At 37.3% G+C, this 18,236-nt stretch overlaps 2 protein-coding genes and 1 non-coding gene across 3 annotated transcripts in view; 2 read left to right on the forward strand and 1 right to left on the reverse strand.

Moving 5' to 3' along the window:
* Positions 1 to 677: 677 nt before the first annotated feature.
* LOC101294057 lies at positions 678 to 1,490 on the reverse strand. Its single transcript, XR_184414.1, has 3 exons — positions 1,008 to 1,490; positions 824 to 902; positions 678 to 748 (listed from the first exon to the last, which is right to left on the reverse strand). It is a non-coding gene; the product is annotated as an uncharacterized LOC101294057 (transcript).
* A 247-nt stretch (positions 1,491 to 1,737) lies between these two features.
* Positions 1,738 to 11,707, forward strand: LOC101294351 (5'-nucleotidase domain-containing protein DDB_G0275467-like). Its single transcript, XM_004296373.1, has 14 exons — positions 1,738 to 1,926; positions 2,001 to 2,037; positions 2,275 to 2,472; positions 2,560 to 2,696; positions 2,792 to 2,941; positions 4,050 to 4,151; positions 4,846 to 5,010; positions 5,176 to 5,286; positions 6,189 to 6,286; positions 6,911 to 7,034; positions 7,184 to 7,273; positions 8,518 to 8,562; positions 9,961 to 10,278; positions 11,546 to 11,707. The coding sequence occupies exons 1-14, from the start codon at positions 1,882 to 1,884 to the stop codon at positions 11,570 to 11,572; spliced, it is 1,647 nt and encodes a 548-aa protein (XP_004296421.1). The 5' UTR covers positions 1,738 to 1,881; the 3' UTR covers positions 11,573 to 11,707.
* A 6,096-nt stretch (positions 11,708 to 17,803) lies between these two features.
* Positions 17,804 to 18,236, forward strand: part of LOC101308569 — a 9,379-nt gene continuing 8,946 nt past the window's right edge. The window contains exon 1 of the mRNA XM_004297813.1: positions 17,804 to 17,917. Coding sequence (XP_004297861.1) covers positions 17,804 to 17,917 — 114 coding nt within the window. The remainder of the gene's footprint in view (positions 17,918 to 18,236) is intronic.

Below are 18,236 nucleotides of genomic sequence, written 5' to 3' on the forward strand. Positions count from 1 at the left end.
AACTTCTTTTAAAAAAAACGAATTGGGATTTAAAGCCACATTTTTCAGTATATGCTGTTGGATGTAAATCACACACACACAAAAAACCTCCTCAGCTCCATTATCTCTCTCACCGTATTATGCAAAACTGAACAACAAATCTCAGAGATCGATGAATATAAAAGAGGAAACCAAGAGACGAACAATTAAACCATAAACACTTGCTTCTTTCTCATCGTTGCTTTCACATCAGTTTCATGGTTCATCTTAACATGGATGATCTCATACTACTTATGTTTTAATTAAGAGGTGAATTTGTGTTATAGAGAACGTATTGGAACTTCTCAAATTGGAACGTATTATGCATCTTCTAGAATTTCAGCATGGTACATGAAACCCACTCTTATCGTTGCTACCATTGAATCCAAAAAGGATTGGAAACAGAGCCAAGAAGGTTTAAATCCCTACCTCATCGATGCATATGACAAAACTCATACTATACACCTAGTCATAATTCAGCTGTAAATAATTCCACACTTTTTCTGGAAATTGTTTCCACTGGACAGAAAATCCTCTGTTTACCCAAGAACATCTATAACCATTTTACCATTTTGCAATGAACAAGCACGTCACAACTCACAACTCTGATGTTCTAATGCAATAAAAGGAATTTTTTTTTTTCCCCCAAGCTGAACATACCTTTAGGCATTAGCAGTTGGTAGTCCATTTACTGCTTTGCATGAGTCAAAACTGTAGAATCCTCATTTGTCTGAAAATTTCATGGCATTGAAATTAGCCGACAGAAAAACAAATTCCAATAACAGAGATAAAGAGAGAGACTAACGGTGCATTCTTTGTAGTTTGTCCAATGACTACATGGAATATATAAACTGAGCAAGGACTCGAATCTTGCACGGTTGAAGCTGAGCACATGCATAAAACTCAAATTAGCGGCCAAATTCTGCAAAATATGAAGGAAACTAACCATATCTTACAAACAATTGAGAACCCAAATTCATTTTCACTACCCAAAAGATACATGCATTGGAATTCCCCTAGTTGATCAAATGGGTTTGCACTGAAATTCAATAGAACCTCCTTATATGTATCAAATCGGTTTGAAGAATGGATCTTTGAAGGTGAAACAGAAATCCCCATACTGGAAACAGACTCATACTAAAGGAAGCTGATCAGAACTATGTGGAACTGGGATCGAAAATTTTCCGGCGAGCTGAAACGTGATTCCCTCAGTTCCTACCAGGGCATAGCGAGGAAAGAGCCGGGTTGAGAGCTCATCAGAGAGAAAGCACAGGAAGGAAGAGACGATGAAAAGGGGGCTTCGTCGATCTCGGATACTCACTGCAGGTTGCATGTAAAGAAGCGTAAGGCTTTCGTGGAAGCAAGGTCCGTTGCCACATGCCGACAGCCAGGATACTTAGCAGCATCTCAGACCAACACATGACGACGGAGAACACGATGGCTTTCTTGTGTGTTTCAGATGAGGTCGAGTCAAGATGAGGAAGAAGGGAAGGATTTCAGGGAGCATTTGAAGTGAGCGGCATTTGTTTTGGACCCAAAACAGTTTTGGGCTGATTGGGATAAATGGCAGAAGAAAGGTCTGAGGCCCGCTGCTACAGTAAATGAACAGTGTTCTCCCCAACTCTGAAGTATATTGTAAATTGGGTGCAAAATTTAATTTAAGGAAAAGTCGGAAAGTGTGGCCAAAAGCTCGAAAATAAAAGGTTAGGACGAAAATGTATAAATGTGGTGAGTTGTGCTGATTTTCTCAACTTAGGAGGTGCTTGATTTTCTTAATCTCTGCTACAAAGAAAGGTTTCTCTACACGGTCTCCCCTTCTATTCTCCGCAATCCGAATGCGAATCTAAAACCCCTTCTCTTCCCATGGCCTTGTTTCGTAGGCTGCTTCCTCTCTCCTCCTCCATAAACGTATCTCTCTCTCCTGTTATACTTCTCTCTCTGCGTGTGAAGCTCCTTCTAATCCTCTATTTGCTTTGTTGCAGAGGACGAGCTTCTGGTCATCCGGAATTCTTCTTCAAGGTTCTCTCTCTCTCTCTCTGTTGAATATTGATGTGAATTTGTGCAACAATGCCTCAATATATTTTGTTTTGTATTTAGCTGAATATATGTATATGTATCTACTTGGAATTAATACATCTTAGAATATCTAGAGAATGAGTTACAGTAGAGCACTTGTGATTTATAGTTCTTACTGTAAATGTGTGTGTAGTGACCATTACGAATGTCAATGGAGCTGTTCCCTTTACTTGAATTTAGGTAATCAGAGTTACGGAGCAATCACTACTCCGGAAAAAACGTTGTTGAAATTGGAAGATGGAGAGACAAGAGGTGATGCTGATTCTGTTATTGCTGATGATGAGATAGCTAAGATTTGGCACGAATTTGACTCTGCAAAGCAGAGTTTCCTCAAGATTCCTCAGGCACTTAAAGAAATGCCTAAGATGAATCCGGAAGGTTTGCCAATCCATCACTTTTGTTTCTCATTCCAGCTTGATTACCTTGTCAGTTGCATTATTGATTAGTGTCTCGTGTCCAATTTAGGGATATATGTGAATAAGAACCTGAGATTGGACAGTATTCAAGTTTATGGATTCGACTATGACTACACGCTGGCACATTACTCGTCAGAATTACAGAACTTGATATATGATCTTGCTAAGGAGCATATGGTCAATGAGGTTAGTTTAGGCCCATTAAAGCAATGCTGATAGACTTTGTGGTGCTGATGCGTTACTCCTGCGTAACGAGATATGTTTGTTTGTGATTGTCTTAGTATCACTATCCTGAGGTTTGCATGGAATTCAAGTATGATCCAAGTTTTCCCATTAGAGGACTAAGCTATGACAAGTCGCGAGGGTGTCTCTTGAAGCTGGACTTCTTTGGGTCAATCGAGCCAGATGGATGCTACTATGGTCGTCGAAAGGTACTTCACAATCAATTAATTTGTTTTGTTTCCTGTATAATGCTTCCCAGAACTGGAAGTTCATGTGGAGATATTTTCTTTATTATTTTACTAGGCCCCTAGGATATAGATATTGCTTCTAAGGTAGGTGTTTGATGGGCTCCCAGGAAAAGAAGACGGAGCAAATTTTAATCAGAAACTCTAGGCTTAAGGGATCCATGTAATAGTGATGGTTATTCTGTCTTGGGGAATGAGGGATACAACTTAGAAATGATTGATTCTTTCAATTTGGCAACTGAAGAATTAGAAGGTCTAGTCATGATGATCTCACTTATTATGTAGAAGATCCATGTCTATTCATATAATTTATGTTTGATTTTTACAATAAGCAATTTGTTTAAGTATTTTTTTTTTTTCAACATAATGATCACGCTTAAGAAAGTAAGGAAAGTTGCGGCTGCAGAATCTGTATTACACATGTTCTGCCAAAATAATCAAAAGAACTTAAGGGAATGCAGCAGACATGGCAGTAGTAGTAAGACTGCAAGGTACAACTTTAGACCACATGCTTGAACAGCTTTAGGCCATAGTCTATGTCAATTCTCATAGTACTCAGTAGTTAATATATTAACCTAGTAGAAAGAATGAATGACGTGGATACTCAACGCCAGGAGATTTATAATTCCAAAGAATTTTAAGTAAGGAATTAATTATGTTAGTTTTCTCTTTGGAAGTTGCCTTCCTGCAAGAAAGCTATACTATTGTCTTGTAGTCTTTTTTACTAAATGTAGGAATGAAGTGCATGTACAAAGATGAATTTTCTCTCCCCCCCTTCCCCCTTCCTAAAATATTTGATGCATGGCCAACTATTTACTGACTAGTTAAAATATGTGAATGCTTTCTTTTGTTCACACAAGGAAACTACTTCGGCAACATGCCATACGAATTTAGGACAATACAATCATAGGTTATCTTTATAGAATAATGTACATTTTACAGGCTCGGTTTTGTGGTGGCTGAAATTTGACATAATTTTGTTGCATTTCTTTGTCAATCTTCAATAAGAATAAGACGCACAATTTAGTTTCTTACCATCCTCTCTATCTTTGTTTTTTGAAACCACATGCAGCTTAGAAGGAAGGAAATAGATGAGATGTATGGCACAAGGCGTATCGGTCGTGATCAAGCAGCTAGCCTTGTTGGGTTGATGGATTTCTTCTGCTTTAGCGAGGTAAGCTTTTCTAACAAGGACCCACCAGGAGGAGGAGGGGGGGGGGGGGGGTGTTTGCTGGAGGTTGTTGGGACGATTCCTTTTTTATGAGGTGGGCAATATTTCTGCATTAGAACATAGAGTTATGATGAGAAATTTCAGCACGGACCTCTTTACACAATCTTTTGGGCTTATTTTATATTTTTTATATTTTTATTAAACTTTTGTTAAGAGACACAGATTAGACCAGAAAGCTTGTACCGCAATCATAGTAGAGGAGCTGTCTATGGGAGTAGGGATAAAAAAACCTCAACCTTTTCCAAAAATCTGAAATGAGAAAACATCTGAGTGACAGTTGATGGTATTTTTCTCTATATTACCAGAAACTTACCATATGCTCCCTCCCTCCAGATAATCTTCGCAGACCGTTTTGTTTATTTCCATCCGTGGCATCCACACAATTGCTCTCAAATCCCTCCAACTGCAAAATACTTTTCCGCACAAAAGAAAAATAGGATTATTTTTTAAAGAAGATCATGCTAAAATGGTAAAAGTCCGGTGAAGAAAGAAGTGGTCTGTACTTTCAGCCCCCTTAGACAAAAAATGCACATGTGACCTGATCACATGTGAACTGCTATCACTCATCTGCTACATTATAGGAATAATTTCACTTTGTTGTAACTCAATTATGTTTTGTGTCAATTGTACTTTATAGGCATGCCTCATTGCAGACATCGTGCAATATTTTGTGGATGCTAAGCTGGAATTTGATGCTTGCTACATCTATCAAGATGTCAATCGTGCAATTCAGCATGTTCACCGTACTGGCCTTGTTCATAGAGGAATTCTTTCTGATCCCCATAGATATCTTGTTAAAAATGTAAGTCCTATTACATCTGTAAATATGAGTAAGATGATGTGTTTCAATCATAATGTTGATGACTGTACTTTATTGGGAACCCCTAGCATCTAAAAAAGTTGTCTAGTTTGAGACTTTGAGCTTATTATTTTTCCTGTCGCTAATTCTCATTTCGGGTTAATATAGGGCCAGCTGTTACACTTTCTGAAGATGCTCAGGGAAAAAGGAAAAAAACTATTCTTGCTGACTAACTCTCCATACTACTTTGTGGATGGAGGAATGCGTTTTTTGTTGGAGGTAAAATCAACTAACTGGAAACTCTACCCCTACCACTTTTAGCGTGCTATTTTGTTTAAGTACCTTTCCTACTGGTTGTTAATCTAGTCCTTTTGACTCCACTAATCCAACCTGTTTATAATACTGTCTTGTTAGGGATGATCGCTATTATGGGCTTGCACTATCTTTCTGATTTTGGAGTTCACCTGACTACATATGCTTTTATTTCTATTTGAGGGGAGGGAGTTAGTAATTCCAGATTTTTGTGGTTAATGTTTAGGATTCTTGGAATTATAGAGTGTCATGGTTTACCACCATATTGAGGGATCAACATGAACCTGTAAAATGTCAAGTCTTACACATTGTCACAAATTTTTGTACAATTCAGTTTTTCCAAGCCAATTTTGTGTTCAACTCATGCAAGCTAATCTTCAAATCCATCTGATGTCTTGGAGTTTAAATATTGGTCTTTTTGACACGTTAGTAAATTTGTTACTGGCACAGTGCAGTTCTGAGAGGTATGTGGTTAATTTGAAAATTAGTATCGTCACGCAGGAGTATAAAATTAGATCCTATTGTTGGCTTGGTAATGCTTGATCATAAGTAAAGTTTTGAAGGTGTATAAAACTTGTTAGTTTTTATATGTGGTGCTAGAACCAGTTTGGTTTGGCTCGAAGGGGTTTTAGTTGTTACAGTAAGAAAGGATCCCACAAATGCGTGGCTTCCATCTCACAACTACCAGCAAATATTGGGGGGGATTCTGTATGATGTATAAAATATTTGGATGCTTGCTTAGGAAAGCTTTGGTTTGTCTGTTATTAATGAGAGCATGAATGTGTGTGTGCATGGGTTAATTTCTTCTATTTGTTGTTTGGCATTAATTGTGGATTAATTGGTTAAAGTACAATGTGAGTTTTTGTCAGGATTCTTTGGGTCTTAATGACTCTTGGAGGGAGCTTTTTGATGTTGTGATTGCCAAAGCCAATAAGCCAGATTTTTACACATCTGAGCATCCATTTCGGTGTGTATCTTCAACTTTGTTTTCTGGTTCTTAAAGTCACATGTGAGATATACATCAGAGTTGGTGCTTTGTATTGTTTACTTGTCCAAAAAAAAAAATTGTTGTTGTGCTGCTCTAAGTTTCTTCTGGGCTTTCTAACAAAAAACATTGTAGTTGCTTTGGGAATTCACATGAAAACTGAGGTGATGTGGAATCCAGATTCACGCTATTCCTATAAACATAAGAATTTGAGGTTATGTTTCAATGGTTGGACTGAGGGTTTGACCAGTATTTTAAATGCCTAAGCAATAGAGAACTTATGCATCAACTCTAAAACACTCCCACTTGCACTCTGACCCAAGAGAACTTAAGCATCAAAGTTTCATGGTACAGAGTGAGACAAAAGCGTCCTAGGTTTGGTTTTGACTTTTGGTTCCTTGTATAGAAGTTGAGTGTCAGACAGTGGATGAATGTACCAATTATCTTATACACCTGAAAATGGTAAATATATACCAATAGTCTCTTCACGCCTCTTGTTTTGTGTACTTTGGTATCCGTTTTTAAGTTCAGTTATATTCTCCATTTCTGTAAGAACAGCTAAAAATTGTAGCTTCTATGGTGCTTTATGCAACTTCTTTTCTGCAGTTGTTATGATGCAGAAAAAGATACTTTAGCTTTCATGAAGGTGGATGCGTTTCTTCCTAATAATGTTTATTACCATGGATGCCTGAAATCATTTCTTCAAATTACCAAGTGGAAGGGACCAGAGGTTTATAATTTCATTTGACATTTTTTTTTGGAAAATTAATTTGTACTTCTTATAAGCCTCTGTTTTATTTTATACTTTTCATATGCATCTGTATTATATTCTCTGTTTGATTACTATTAATTAATCCTTTCCCTACACCCCTTTGTTAGGTGATATACTTTGGAGATCACCTCTTTAGCGACCTAAGGGGACCGTCAAAAGCTGGTTGGCGCACTGCTGCTATAATCCATGAACTAGAAGTATGTATTTTTCCATAGTTCTTCTGAATTGTGTGTTATATATTTATAATAGTGGCTTATAACATGCATAATTTTATGATGTAATTGGTACAAAGACCGGTGCTCTTAGAAATAGGGAGCAGAGCATCTAACTATTGATCCTGCAGAATTCAAAAAAGGTCCTCTAAAGTTGTAATTGTTGCATCTTTCTGGTTCTCCAAGCTCCTCCCACTTTTACTCTATTACCAGTTTACTGCTGTAGGTTAAAGAGAATCGTAATTTGAGTGCTCACTCTGATATGGCTGATCTGCATGCTTGAAAGCTTGTTTGTTTGGGTAATAAATTTTATTTTTCTTAAGAATTTTGGGTGATAGCTCTTACACTTTGTGATTATGTTGAATTTGATTAGACCAGGCCAATCATGAGAGATCCACAAGGCCACTGGATTGTTTATATAAACTTACCAAGACGTTGTGTATACCATAACTCAGGCAGTAGGTTTATTTTGTTAAGCCTATCCATATTTAAGCAGAAGGTATATCATAGCTTAAGCAGAAGATTTGTGTGTGTGTCTTCAGTTCATGAATGTTTATGGCACTGTCCTTTTAATCTCTTTGGTGGTTGATGGAGAATGAAGTTTTCCGGTTTCTTTGGGTCATATGTTTTGTTCTCCCAAGCTGTCAATCATCAAAAATTAGTCTTTAGGATTCTTTGAGGTAATTAATGAGGGTCATTTTTCTCTTCCTTCCCTTCAATTCCAGCTCTTCAACCACAAGAGCCATTCCCCAGCAGAGAAGATAACCTTAAATACCACCATTCTCATACCATAAATACATTAGTCCCTAGGTTGTCCTACATCAGTGGTCATCTGATCTACCATTAATGCGTCTCTTTTGTTTGTGTTGTATTTACTTCATTTGTACCTGTTTTGGTCCCCCCCCCCCCCCCCCCCCCTCCCCTCTTCTTTCACTTTGAAGTTGGAGTTCTACCCCACAAATGACGATATCATTTTTGTCATAGTTTTTTAGTTTGTGGGTTGCCTTGATATCAGCTGGTATCAATTTATTTTCTCCTTGAGTTGAGATCAACCTGGGATACTAGTAATCATTTCAAATACTTTGCTTTGGATAGTGGATGATCAGTGTAGTATATGAGGTGATCTGTTTATCTTTTTTGAATATTTCAGAATAAGTCTGAACCTTTATTTACTTATTCATTTATCTATTTTGATTTATCATCATTAAAATGCTCTGTTAATTTTGTAGGATGAAATACTTGTACAGAATCAGGATGCTTACCGGGTGGAGCAGGTATATATTCATTGAAAATGTTCTTGTTTTAATTTTCTTGATGCTCTTACTAATATTTTATTATAGTCATAAATATAACTTTTGAACTTGGCAATGATTGTGGCTTTACACCCCAAACTTGCAATTGTGAAGATTTACCTCCTGAACTTGGCAATAATATCGAATTCACACCCTCTTTATTAATTGTATCTTTTTTTTCATCCAAATGTGAGCCATGTGTAATACAAATGAGGGGTAATATAGTCTTTTAGGTAACTTATTTCTTCTTTTTATCAAATATAGATTAAATGGAAAACAATTTAAAGGTGAGATTTATGGCCTTCCACCTACGTACTTAACTACTTATTTATACACATACACATTTTTTATTAATTACGTTATATTAACCCAGAAGAAAAATAATTAAAATAGCACATAATCGGATAAATGTTGTAATTCATGATGGCTGGAACTATCCCAATTCATTTGCTAATTGAATTAACACTGGTGAATGACAACATCAATACAATGATTTTTAAAATTTTCTTCTTATTGGGATAATAGTGTAACTTATTTACAAAAATTGCATAATGTGTGTTGATAATTAGTAGGTGGAAGCCCTTAAATCTATACTCTAAAATATAATTTTTCGTTCTATTGTATATTTGTTCAAAGAATTGTTATTAAATAGCTATAATACCCCTCATGTGTGTGTGTGTTGTGGGTGTGGGGGGGAGGGAAGTTACATTCAACGTAGAGGGTGTGACTTGGCCAGTCTTGCCAAGTTCAGGCAATAAATTTCCGCAATTGCAAGTTTGGGGTGTAAATTGACAATTTTAAGGTTCATTTTGCAATCAAATCTTTATTTTATTTCTACCGTTTTTTTTTTTTTTTTCTGTGGGTTGGCAATATTTTTGTTTTTTCTTGACGTCAACGTGCATGTACTATAGATGAAAGATCTGACTATCAACGACATTTAGTAATTACATCAACATATATTATCACCTTTTGAGTACTTTTTCCTAGTCTTTAGTTATCTAGTTTAATTTCTTTTACAACTGAGTTTAAAAATCTCTTTTGAGAATCTCTCGTTTCCAGTGCACCCATGAGATCTGTCAAAAGAATTTGACAAAGCAATTTATCTAAATAGTTGATGAGGTTCTGTTCACATTTAATGAGAAAAAGGATAGTAACTGGCAAATTAATTTTGGTATAGGAATCAAAATTGCAAAATGCATATAAGATGTGCAAATAGTAGAGTTTAACTGTTGGATACAACGTCGATTCAGGTAGATAAAGAGAACTGACGTTGCATAATGGCCAAAATCCTTGGATGTGCATGGGAAAACTTCTCCTGTTTGTCAACTCTTTTATCGTTTTCTTTTAACATTTTGGTTGAAAATTTCTTTCGGGACGCAGGCTAAATTTCATATATTCCAAGAATTGCTTGGTAGACTGCATTCAACGGTATCTACTAGTCAGAAAAGTGAGGCCAATGTACTGTTGGAGGAGCTAAATGAGTGCAGACGTAAGGCAAGCCACAAGATGAAGGCAATGTTTAATACATCTTTCGGAGCCACCTTCCTTACAGATAAAGGTCAAGAATCTGCTTTTGCGTATCATATCCATCAATATGCAGATGTCTATACCAGTAAGCCAGAGAATTTTTTGCTCTATCCACTTGAAGCATGGCTTCATGCACCCTTCGATGTTAAGATTATGCCACATCATGTGAAGGTATGTCTGACTTATATCTTTTAATAATACCTTAATATAGATATTCTCTGTTCTATCTCCTATTGAAAAGCTCTTTTCTTTGGGATGCCTTGTTAATTCAGTTAGAGCTAGAAAATAGTTGAAGTTGTTGCTCTTTTGAGGTGTGTTTATAGTTATGCCACTTAATACTAGATAAGAGAAACAGGTGAGTTCTGTATTATTCTGAAGGTGATGATAATTCAATAAAATAAGAAGTCACTACGCCAGTATAGATATTTGCTTTTTCATAAACTGTAACAAGTCTTTAAATCTTTCTCATGCAATGTATATCTGTGATATTTGTCCCTTGTTGGGACATTGTGAGTTGGACTTGTAGCTATGCAAAGTTTTGCTATTTTGTTTTTGAGATTGATGGGTTGTATGGGATCTTTTTACTTCTTTGTAACCTTTTGCATACATTCATAATATTCCAGGGATGACATTCTCTTTGCTGCCATGACATAATCTTACTCAACTTCGGTGAAACTCATCTCTTTTTCTTCTTTCACAATTGTATATGCATCAAATATTATTTCCACCATCATGTTGTGCATTTGCTCATGTTTCTCATTCCTATATTATCTATTTATTTCCATTGTCATTTCCAAACTTTTGTTTAAAATTTCTAATCTTGTTATGTGCTGGCACCAGAAGTGTGATTTGAAGCTCCAACTTTGGAGCTCATTCCTACATCATCGTGGTTACTCTGCTATAAAACTAATCACTAAGCTGATTATTGAAGATATAAACTTTGGGGAGCGTAGAAAACAATAAGTAGGCTGATAGTCTTATTTCACAATAAAGTTTACTGATAGAAAATATATTTGTATCATATTTATTTATTCCTGAACTTAAGTCATCAAAAGATCTGTCTCTGCATTTACTTAGTTTTTTATGCTTATTGGATATAATATGGTATTATATCAAATTTCTTATTTATACCAAATTTTGTTATGCCCAAGTCAGTTTTATTGTTTTAAAAATTGATGTTCTGAAGTCTAATTCCTTGTTTAACCCTATCACTTAATCCCGGACTTCATTCTACTCGGTTTTTTTTGTTGCTTTTTCGTTAATTTCTTTGTTACAATGCATGCTCTATCTTGATGTATACAATGGATGTCAGGCTTTTTGATGTGTGTAAAGTGTAGACTCTCAGTAGCTGGAGACTAGATTCAGCTGAGCTCCTAGAATTCATAATATCTTTGAGTATCTGTCCATTCTGACTGTTTCGAGACCACACTTCTCTCAGGTTTCATCCAGCTTGTTCAAGACTTGATATATATCATCTTACAACAAGGTCAGGCATGGGCGATAATGCAGACATGTGCTTTGTTATCATTGTATGATGGGTATGCTCTAATTCAATAGTTTAGACACAATTACTATACCATTCTTTGAACAAGAACTTAATAAGTTGCAACATCTTCATATTGAAGCCAAAATGTAAATCCATTTTTGTGACACGTAGAGTTTAAAAGATTAGTGATGAAAATTAAACGAATAGAACCAAGAAAATTAAACTAAAAAAAAAGGAAAAAAGATCTTATTTGAAAAAGAAACTGAAGCAAAATAAAAAAAATAAGCTAGTGTGGCCTAGGTTTCTTTGAAAATCTTTACGATCGTTGCCGCGAATGTGTATTTACTCATGCTGGACTGCCGTATTCCGGGCCGTTGGGTGAGGCTTCGAGAGATATTACCTCACTGGCGCAGCATAATATTTATTGTGCTCTGGCTAGTGTTGTGCAACATCTCGGTAGGTATGGGCTAGTCTTTGGCTATTTGCCAAATTAAGATGGGACGTCGCGACTAATGAAGTATGCACCTCGATCAGCCTTCCCCAAAACCGAAGGTCAGAAGGTCATTACTTATCCGAACAGTGCATGGTGGTTCTAGGTCAGCGTTTAAGGCACCGGTCGAAGAAGGAAAGGCTGGTGAGGTTGATGAAGCTGGTGCGGTGGAGGGGAAGGAGATGGAGGCTGAAGCTGGTACGGAACCAATAACTGAGGGGTTGGTAAGTATTGTGTTGGAAGGTGAGTCCTCGAAGGGCAAGTTGATAGTGAAAAAAAGGAGCTGGTGTTTACTCGACGCCGGAAAGGTGTCTCCAAAGAAACCTAGCATCAGTTTGGCATTGGGGAGGAACAACTTAGGTGATGTGATAATGCGTTTGTTCTCGGTTTCAAATTCAAAATTGGTGCAAAAAAACGTGCTCGTGCATGAGGTGCAAAAAACAAAAGGTAGGGGAGGTATGTCTCTTGCAAACTCACCTATAAAGAAACTGTACAAGTTACCATTGAAAGCAGTGCACAAATCACCTAAGAATAAAAGGAAAGTCTCCAGAGAAGATGGAGAAGTTAGTTAATGGCCAGTTTACTCGAGTTTACTACATCGGATGTGGGCAGCTCTACTCCTGCAAAGGAGCATGAACTGTCACTGCCTAACTTCATTTTCTGAGTTAATTAATATAAATTTGATGTCCAGTTGGAGGTTATTTATAAGTCTTTGTGCAGTGGATTGCGCCAAACTCGTCACTGTCTTGGGGAGGTAACTCATGGCATCTCAAGTCCTTGGAGGATCGAAACGTGACAGAATCCAATATACTGGATTTGTAAAGTCTTCTATACTTATAGCGGATATTTCAATCATCAATTATCAACTAGGCTCATCCAAGCTCAGTGTGATGTCTAAGATCGTATGAAATTATCAAGTGTGCCTTGCACTACCGACCCTCCACACACATGACTGGTCATACTGAATTGAAGTTACCGAAAGTCTTTGATTTTAGATTCTAAAGTTTGTCGGTTCAACGTACTGGATTACAAACTACGTTATTTAACCAATTGTCATCTTGTCTAAGACGTTGAAGACTCTACAAACTCATCATCGATGAGCTCAAACGTCACTTGGCATAGCCAAAGATGGCTACACGCTATCTGAAAGCTTTAGAAGCTTCACATATGCCAAACCGCAAAAATCAGAAAATCTGTTTTTCTGTTTAGTCAACTTCAAACGAGCTTTGTGAACAGCTCAGGATGAACAAGAATGTGAGCTATATATGGTTGGAAAGCTATGTGAATTTAGTTTCCAGATCATCTTGCGGTTTGTCTATACCTATTTTGTAGACAAAGTTATGACTGTTTAAGTGCACAAAATTCAAGATGAAAATTCTTTGCACTTTCGGGATTATAGTGTGTTTTCAATCCTTCTAAATGGTTTAAGTGAAACTATTTACTCATATATCTACTCTATTTTAGTAGGTATGTCTCGCGGAGAGATCAAGTGCCTCGTGGTTAGTGAAACTACCCACAAGATTGTCACATCCCAATTTTCGAAGGATAAAGTTCAAAAATTTAGGCATGATATAACTCACAATAATAAAATTCCCAAGACCTGATCAAAAAACTTAAAGAAGACTAAACTCAAATGCAGAAATGTAATGTCTACACAACTCAACATCGAGTTAAATATTACATTTCATTGTTTACATAAACTTGCAAGTTAAGAAATGAAAACACTCGAATGAGTTTAATGCTGTCTACCAAATATAATAGGGAAAAAGACCATTTGCACAAAATAGAAAAAATCAAACCCTATTTCAATGATAATCTTTTTTATTAGCCCATTTGAATACAAAGTACTTATTTTAAGCCCAAATACACAAATCTTTATTAAAATATAATAAAATTATATTTTTAAAGATTTTTTTACCCTTAGCTTTTACTTAAAGAGAAAAAGTGAAAAAGATGGAGGGAAGACTTTGCCGGAAGCACACCGGGCTCCGGCGGCTGTATTCCGGTCGCCGGACTCCGAACTCCGGCCGCCGGAATCCGGTCACCGGAATTTTCCGACGGCGGGAATTTTCCAGAAATCTCACTGGATTTTTTTAAATGCCATCGGAATTTATGTGATCTTAACCCAAGTACGAAAAATAAAGTTTACTACCCCTAGTAAACTTTTATTGGGGGTAGTAAACTCAAAATAAAGTTTCTCCATGACCATTATACATCTTAAAACAGTGAAAAATCAACTTAGATGCAGAAAAATAAAGTTTACTAAACCCTAGTAAACTTCTGCTGAGGGTAGTAAACTTGCAATACAGTTTTCCTATGACCATTTTATACCTTAAAGGAGAGAAAAAAATCAACATATATGCAAAAAAATAAAGTTTACCACCCCTAGTAAACATCTTACTGGGGGTAGTAATCTTGCAAAATAATATCTCCAAGGCTTTAAGTACACATTAAAACAGAGAAAAATCAACTTAGATGCGAAAAAAATAAAATTTACTACCCCTAGTAAACTTTTACTGGGGGTAGTAAATTTGCAAAACAATATTTTCAAGACCATAATACACACTAAAACAGAGGAAGAACAATTTAGATTTGAAAAACTAAAGTTTACTACCCCCAATAAACTTTTATTAGGGGTAGTAAACTTGCAAAACAATATTTTCAAGGCCATAATACGGACTAAAACAGAGGAAGAACAACTTAGATGCAAAAAAAAAAGTTTACTACCCCCATTAAACTTTTACTGGGGGTAGTAAATTTGCAATCTATTATCTCCAGAGAAAAATCAACACACAAGCAAATAATAGAAAATTACTACCCCTAGTAATTTTTATATTTTGGGTGCAGAACACAAAAATAAGATGCTATGAAATTTTACTACCGTCAGTAAGAATCTTAATTATTCCATATACATCAACGCCAAAACGTATCTAACAGTTCTATCTAACCAAAACTGATTTCATAATTATCAAACATCAATGAGAGACTAACGAAGGTACATAAACCTTTTGTTAACCAGAAACCTTTTGTCACCTAATTACCGCTTATTGCAAAAATTATAGAAAAGGCAAAGAAAAAAAAGACCGTGGACGATCAGAGACGTCATGTCAGGACCTACCCCGGATTTCCCCTTGAAATCCGGAATAAACCCTGCGGGACCCCCCTCAAGGGAAATTCTACCAAAATTTTGGCATAACCTCCCTTGAAAATGAGTAACCTTACCTGAAAGAAAAATCATCAAAGCCCAAACACTTCTAAAACAATTTAATCCACATCTTCTGGAGCCATCCGCTCCCTCAATAAACATCCACCACCTCAACTCACATAATAAATTAAAATAATTTCATGAATTTAATCTCTCATACAAACATACCAAATATGTCTTTTTCATCACTCCCAGGTGGAGTCATAAGCTCTTAGCATACAACCACAATAAAAACAATCTTAATATCACTTAAAACATCCCATGGTTATTCAGAGCATCTACTAGGAAAGAAGGAAATACATAGGTAGATTAACTAGTAACCTATGAGAGAAAACTGGATGAGGTGGGAAATATGACTCGCCTCCTACACTCGCCGAACAAAACTCTGCAGACTGGGCATTTAAAACGAAAGGCCCAGGGGAAAGCATTTAAAACGTTAGAGTGAGTAGACAAAAATATATAATAAAAATACTGAATTAATGATAGAGCCTTGAAATCAAAATTTATGCTTTTCCCATATTTTCTATTGAGAAAATATTTATGCATGCCATTCTTGGAAATCTTTCCGAAAATAATTATAGACAAAACTAATGAACCAATCCCATTGGTTCCCAATAAATCAATAAAAATGGGGAAGAGGTTTCACCATAACAATGAGTCTCCCAGGCTATAATAGCATCCCACGCTAAGCACTCTACTCACATATGATGAGGACCGCTAATAAGGCTATAATAGCGTCCCACGTTAAGCGCTCAACTCTCATATGATGAGGACCGCTAAATAATGGCTAGCTAACAATAAATATATATATATACTGATCGGTTGCCTCCCAGGCTATAATAGCGTCTCACGCTAAGCGCTATACTCACATATGATGAGAACCGCTAATAAGACTATATATAATAGCGACTCACATATGATGAGGACCGCTAATAAGGTTAGCTAGCAATAATCTATATATCAACCCTTTTATGGTGAAGTACAATATTAAAATACAAAGATCCACACTTCCCCAAATAAATTATAATAAACTCATAGCGCACAGTACAGTTCCCAACTGTACATGGAAATAATATAAAACACTTGACACGTCCCACGTGTCAACTAAAATTAGCAAGAGAGTTCCAGAAAAATAAGTGAAACTCGATAATCCAACAAAATATTATATCTCCAAATGCCTTTGAAATTAAATAACTTTAGCGCATGCATGATATTAAAATCAAAGGTCCACTCACAGTGCTCGGCTATGCTTGCCAACGGCCCGAGGCTTCCTCCAAATGATCCTCCTCACGTCCTGAACAATAAATAATCATTAAGCCTCCAAACCAGGACAAAACTTTAATAAAATTTCCGAAATAAAAAGGAAGCCTATAATTTCATTTCTCTTGCCCAACTTCTCCACTTTTTACCTAATAAGGCTCACATTACTCCGCACTTACCGAAAGCCATAATTTAACCTTTTTAGACTTTAAAACCTGCTAAACCAACTGCCGGATTTCCATTTGAATAACCGTCTAAATCCTTTATCATTGATAAATCCCAAACCTTATCAAATCTCCTCCAAATATTCCCAACTATACTTCATTAAACTCCTCTCATTAAAACAAACCCAAAAAACATGAAAAACTGCCCCTAAGGGGCGGCGGCGCTGGCTGCCCCGCCGGCGGCGGCGGTCGGCAGCGGGATTCCGGCGAGGGCCAATGCTTCTCAAATCTTCACAGAATATTCCTCTCATCATGCTCAACAACATTCATAACTAGCACTTAGTCCATTTCTAAGACTAACTAGGGCAAACGAATCAAAACTTCCATAAATCCCTAAAAACTTCAATTATACATTTCTCCATAACAATAACGAAATAGACTAATTCCTTTTTAGGGAATACTCACCTTGATGAGAGCTACAAGATGAGCCAAAGATTCCGACCTATGGTGGCCGGAGGTGGGATTTCCGGCAAAAAGCTTCCCGGCGTCTCCGACGAGTTTTCTCCTCTTCCTGCGGGCTAACGGCTCGGGGGCTAGGTCGGGGAGAGAGAGGAGGTGATGGGGGTCAGAACTGGGGTGGGCTGGTAGCTGGTGGCTGGCCAGACGGCGGCAGCTGACTTCCAGCGGAGAGGGGATCGGGGGAAACTCACGGGAGAAAGAGAGAGAAGGAAGAGGGGGAGAGAGGAAATAAAGGGAGGGGTTTTGGGCTGCTCCATAGCCGGCCCAGCTATAAAACCCAACCAAAAAAATAATATCCATTATCATCTACCCCCTTTTACCATCTCAAAAATTTACTCTCTTAAATCATAACTTTTTCATGCTAACTCCGATTTTAACACATAGCATGTCTACGAACTCGTAATAACGTCCCCTACGACTTTCATGAAGAAAGTTTTCCCAAATTCCAAACGCAAGAAAAAGTCAACTCTAGGGTCCTTAAGTGGTAAATGGTGACTTAACACGGTAAAATACCAAAATAATGCCAAAATAAATAACCGTAAAATAACTTAAGAACCGGGGTATGACATGTCATGGTTGAAGAAGATGAGGACGTCATTGGCGAGAGGAGCAATGTGGATGTAGAAGAGGTCGGCGTGGTAGCGGAGATCGACGTGGAAGTGGAGGTCCGAGATTGGAGATCAGAGGTCAGAGATCGGAGATCGGATCTTCGCCTCGTGGCTTGCCGCCGCCGACGACTCGTTGCCGCGAGCAATGGTGGAGAGAGAGCGATCAACGATTGACGACGGACGGCTGTCGCCATGCTTCTTCATATCTGATTCGCTTGAGAAAGAGGTTCTGCTCACAAAGACGGCGATGTCTCGCGGCTTGGTGGTGACGAGAGAGGAGACAACGTCGGCCAAAAAGGGAGGAGAGAGAGAGAGAGAGAGAGAGAGAGAGAGAGAGAGAGAGAGAGAGAGAGAGAGAGAGAGAGAGAGAGAGAGAGAGAGAGAGGAGGAGGAGGAG

This window comes from Fragaria vesca, linkage group LG4 (assembly GCF_000184155.1).
Source record: "Fragaria vesca subsp. vesca linkage group LG4, FraVesHawaii_1.0, whole genome shotgun sequence".
Taxonomy (NCBI): Eukaryota; Viridiplantae; Streptophyta; class Magnoliopsida; order Rosales; family Rosaceae; genus Fragaria; species Fragaria vesca.

What these genes read in the sequence shown, in the direction of transcription:
- LOC101294351 (XM_004296373.1), top strand. Translation starts at nt 1,882, where the DNA reads ATGGCCTTGTTTCGTAGGCTGCTTCCTCTCTCCTCCTCCATAAAC. An exon ending in AGGAGCATATGGTCAATGAG is followed by an intron (nt 2,697 to 2,791) that starts GTTAGTTTAGGC and finishes TGATTGTCTTAG; the next exon opens with TATCACTATCCTGAGGTTTG. An exon ending in ATTTCTTCTGCTTTAGCGAG is followed by an intron (nt 4,152 to 4,845) that starts GTAAGCTTTTCT and finishes TGTACTTTATAG; the next exon opens with GCATGCCTCATTGCAGACAT.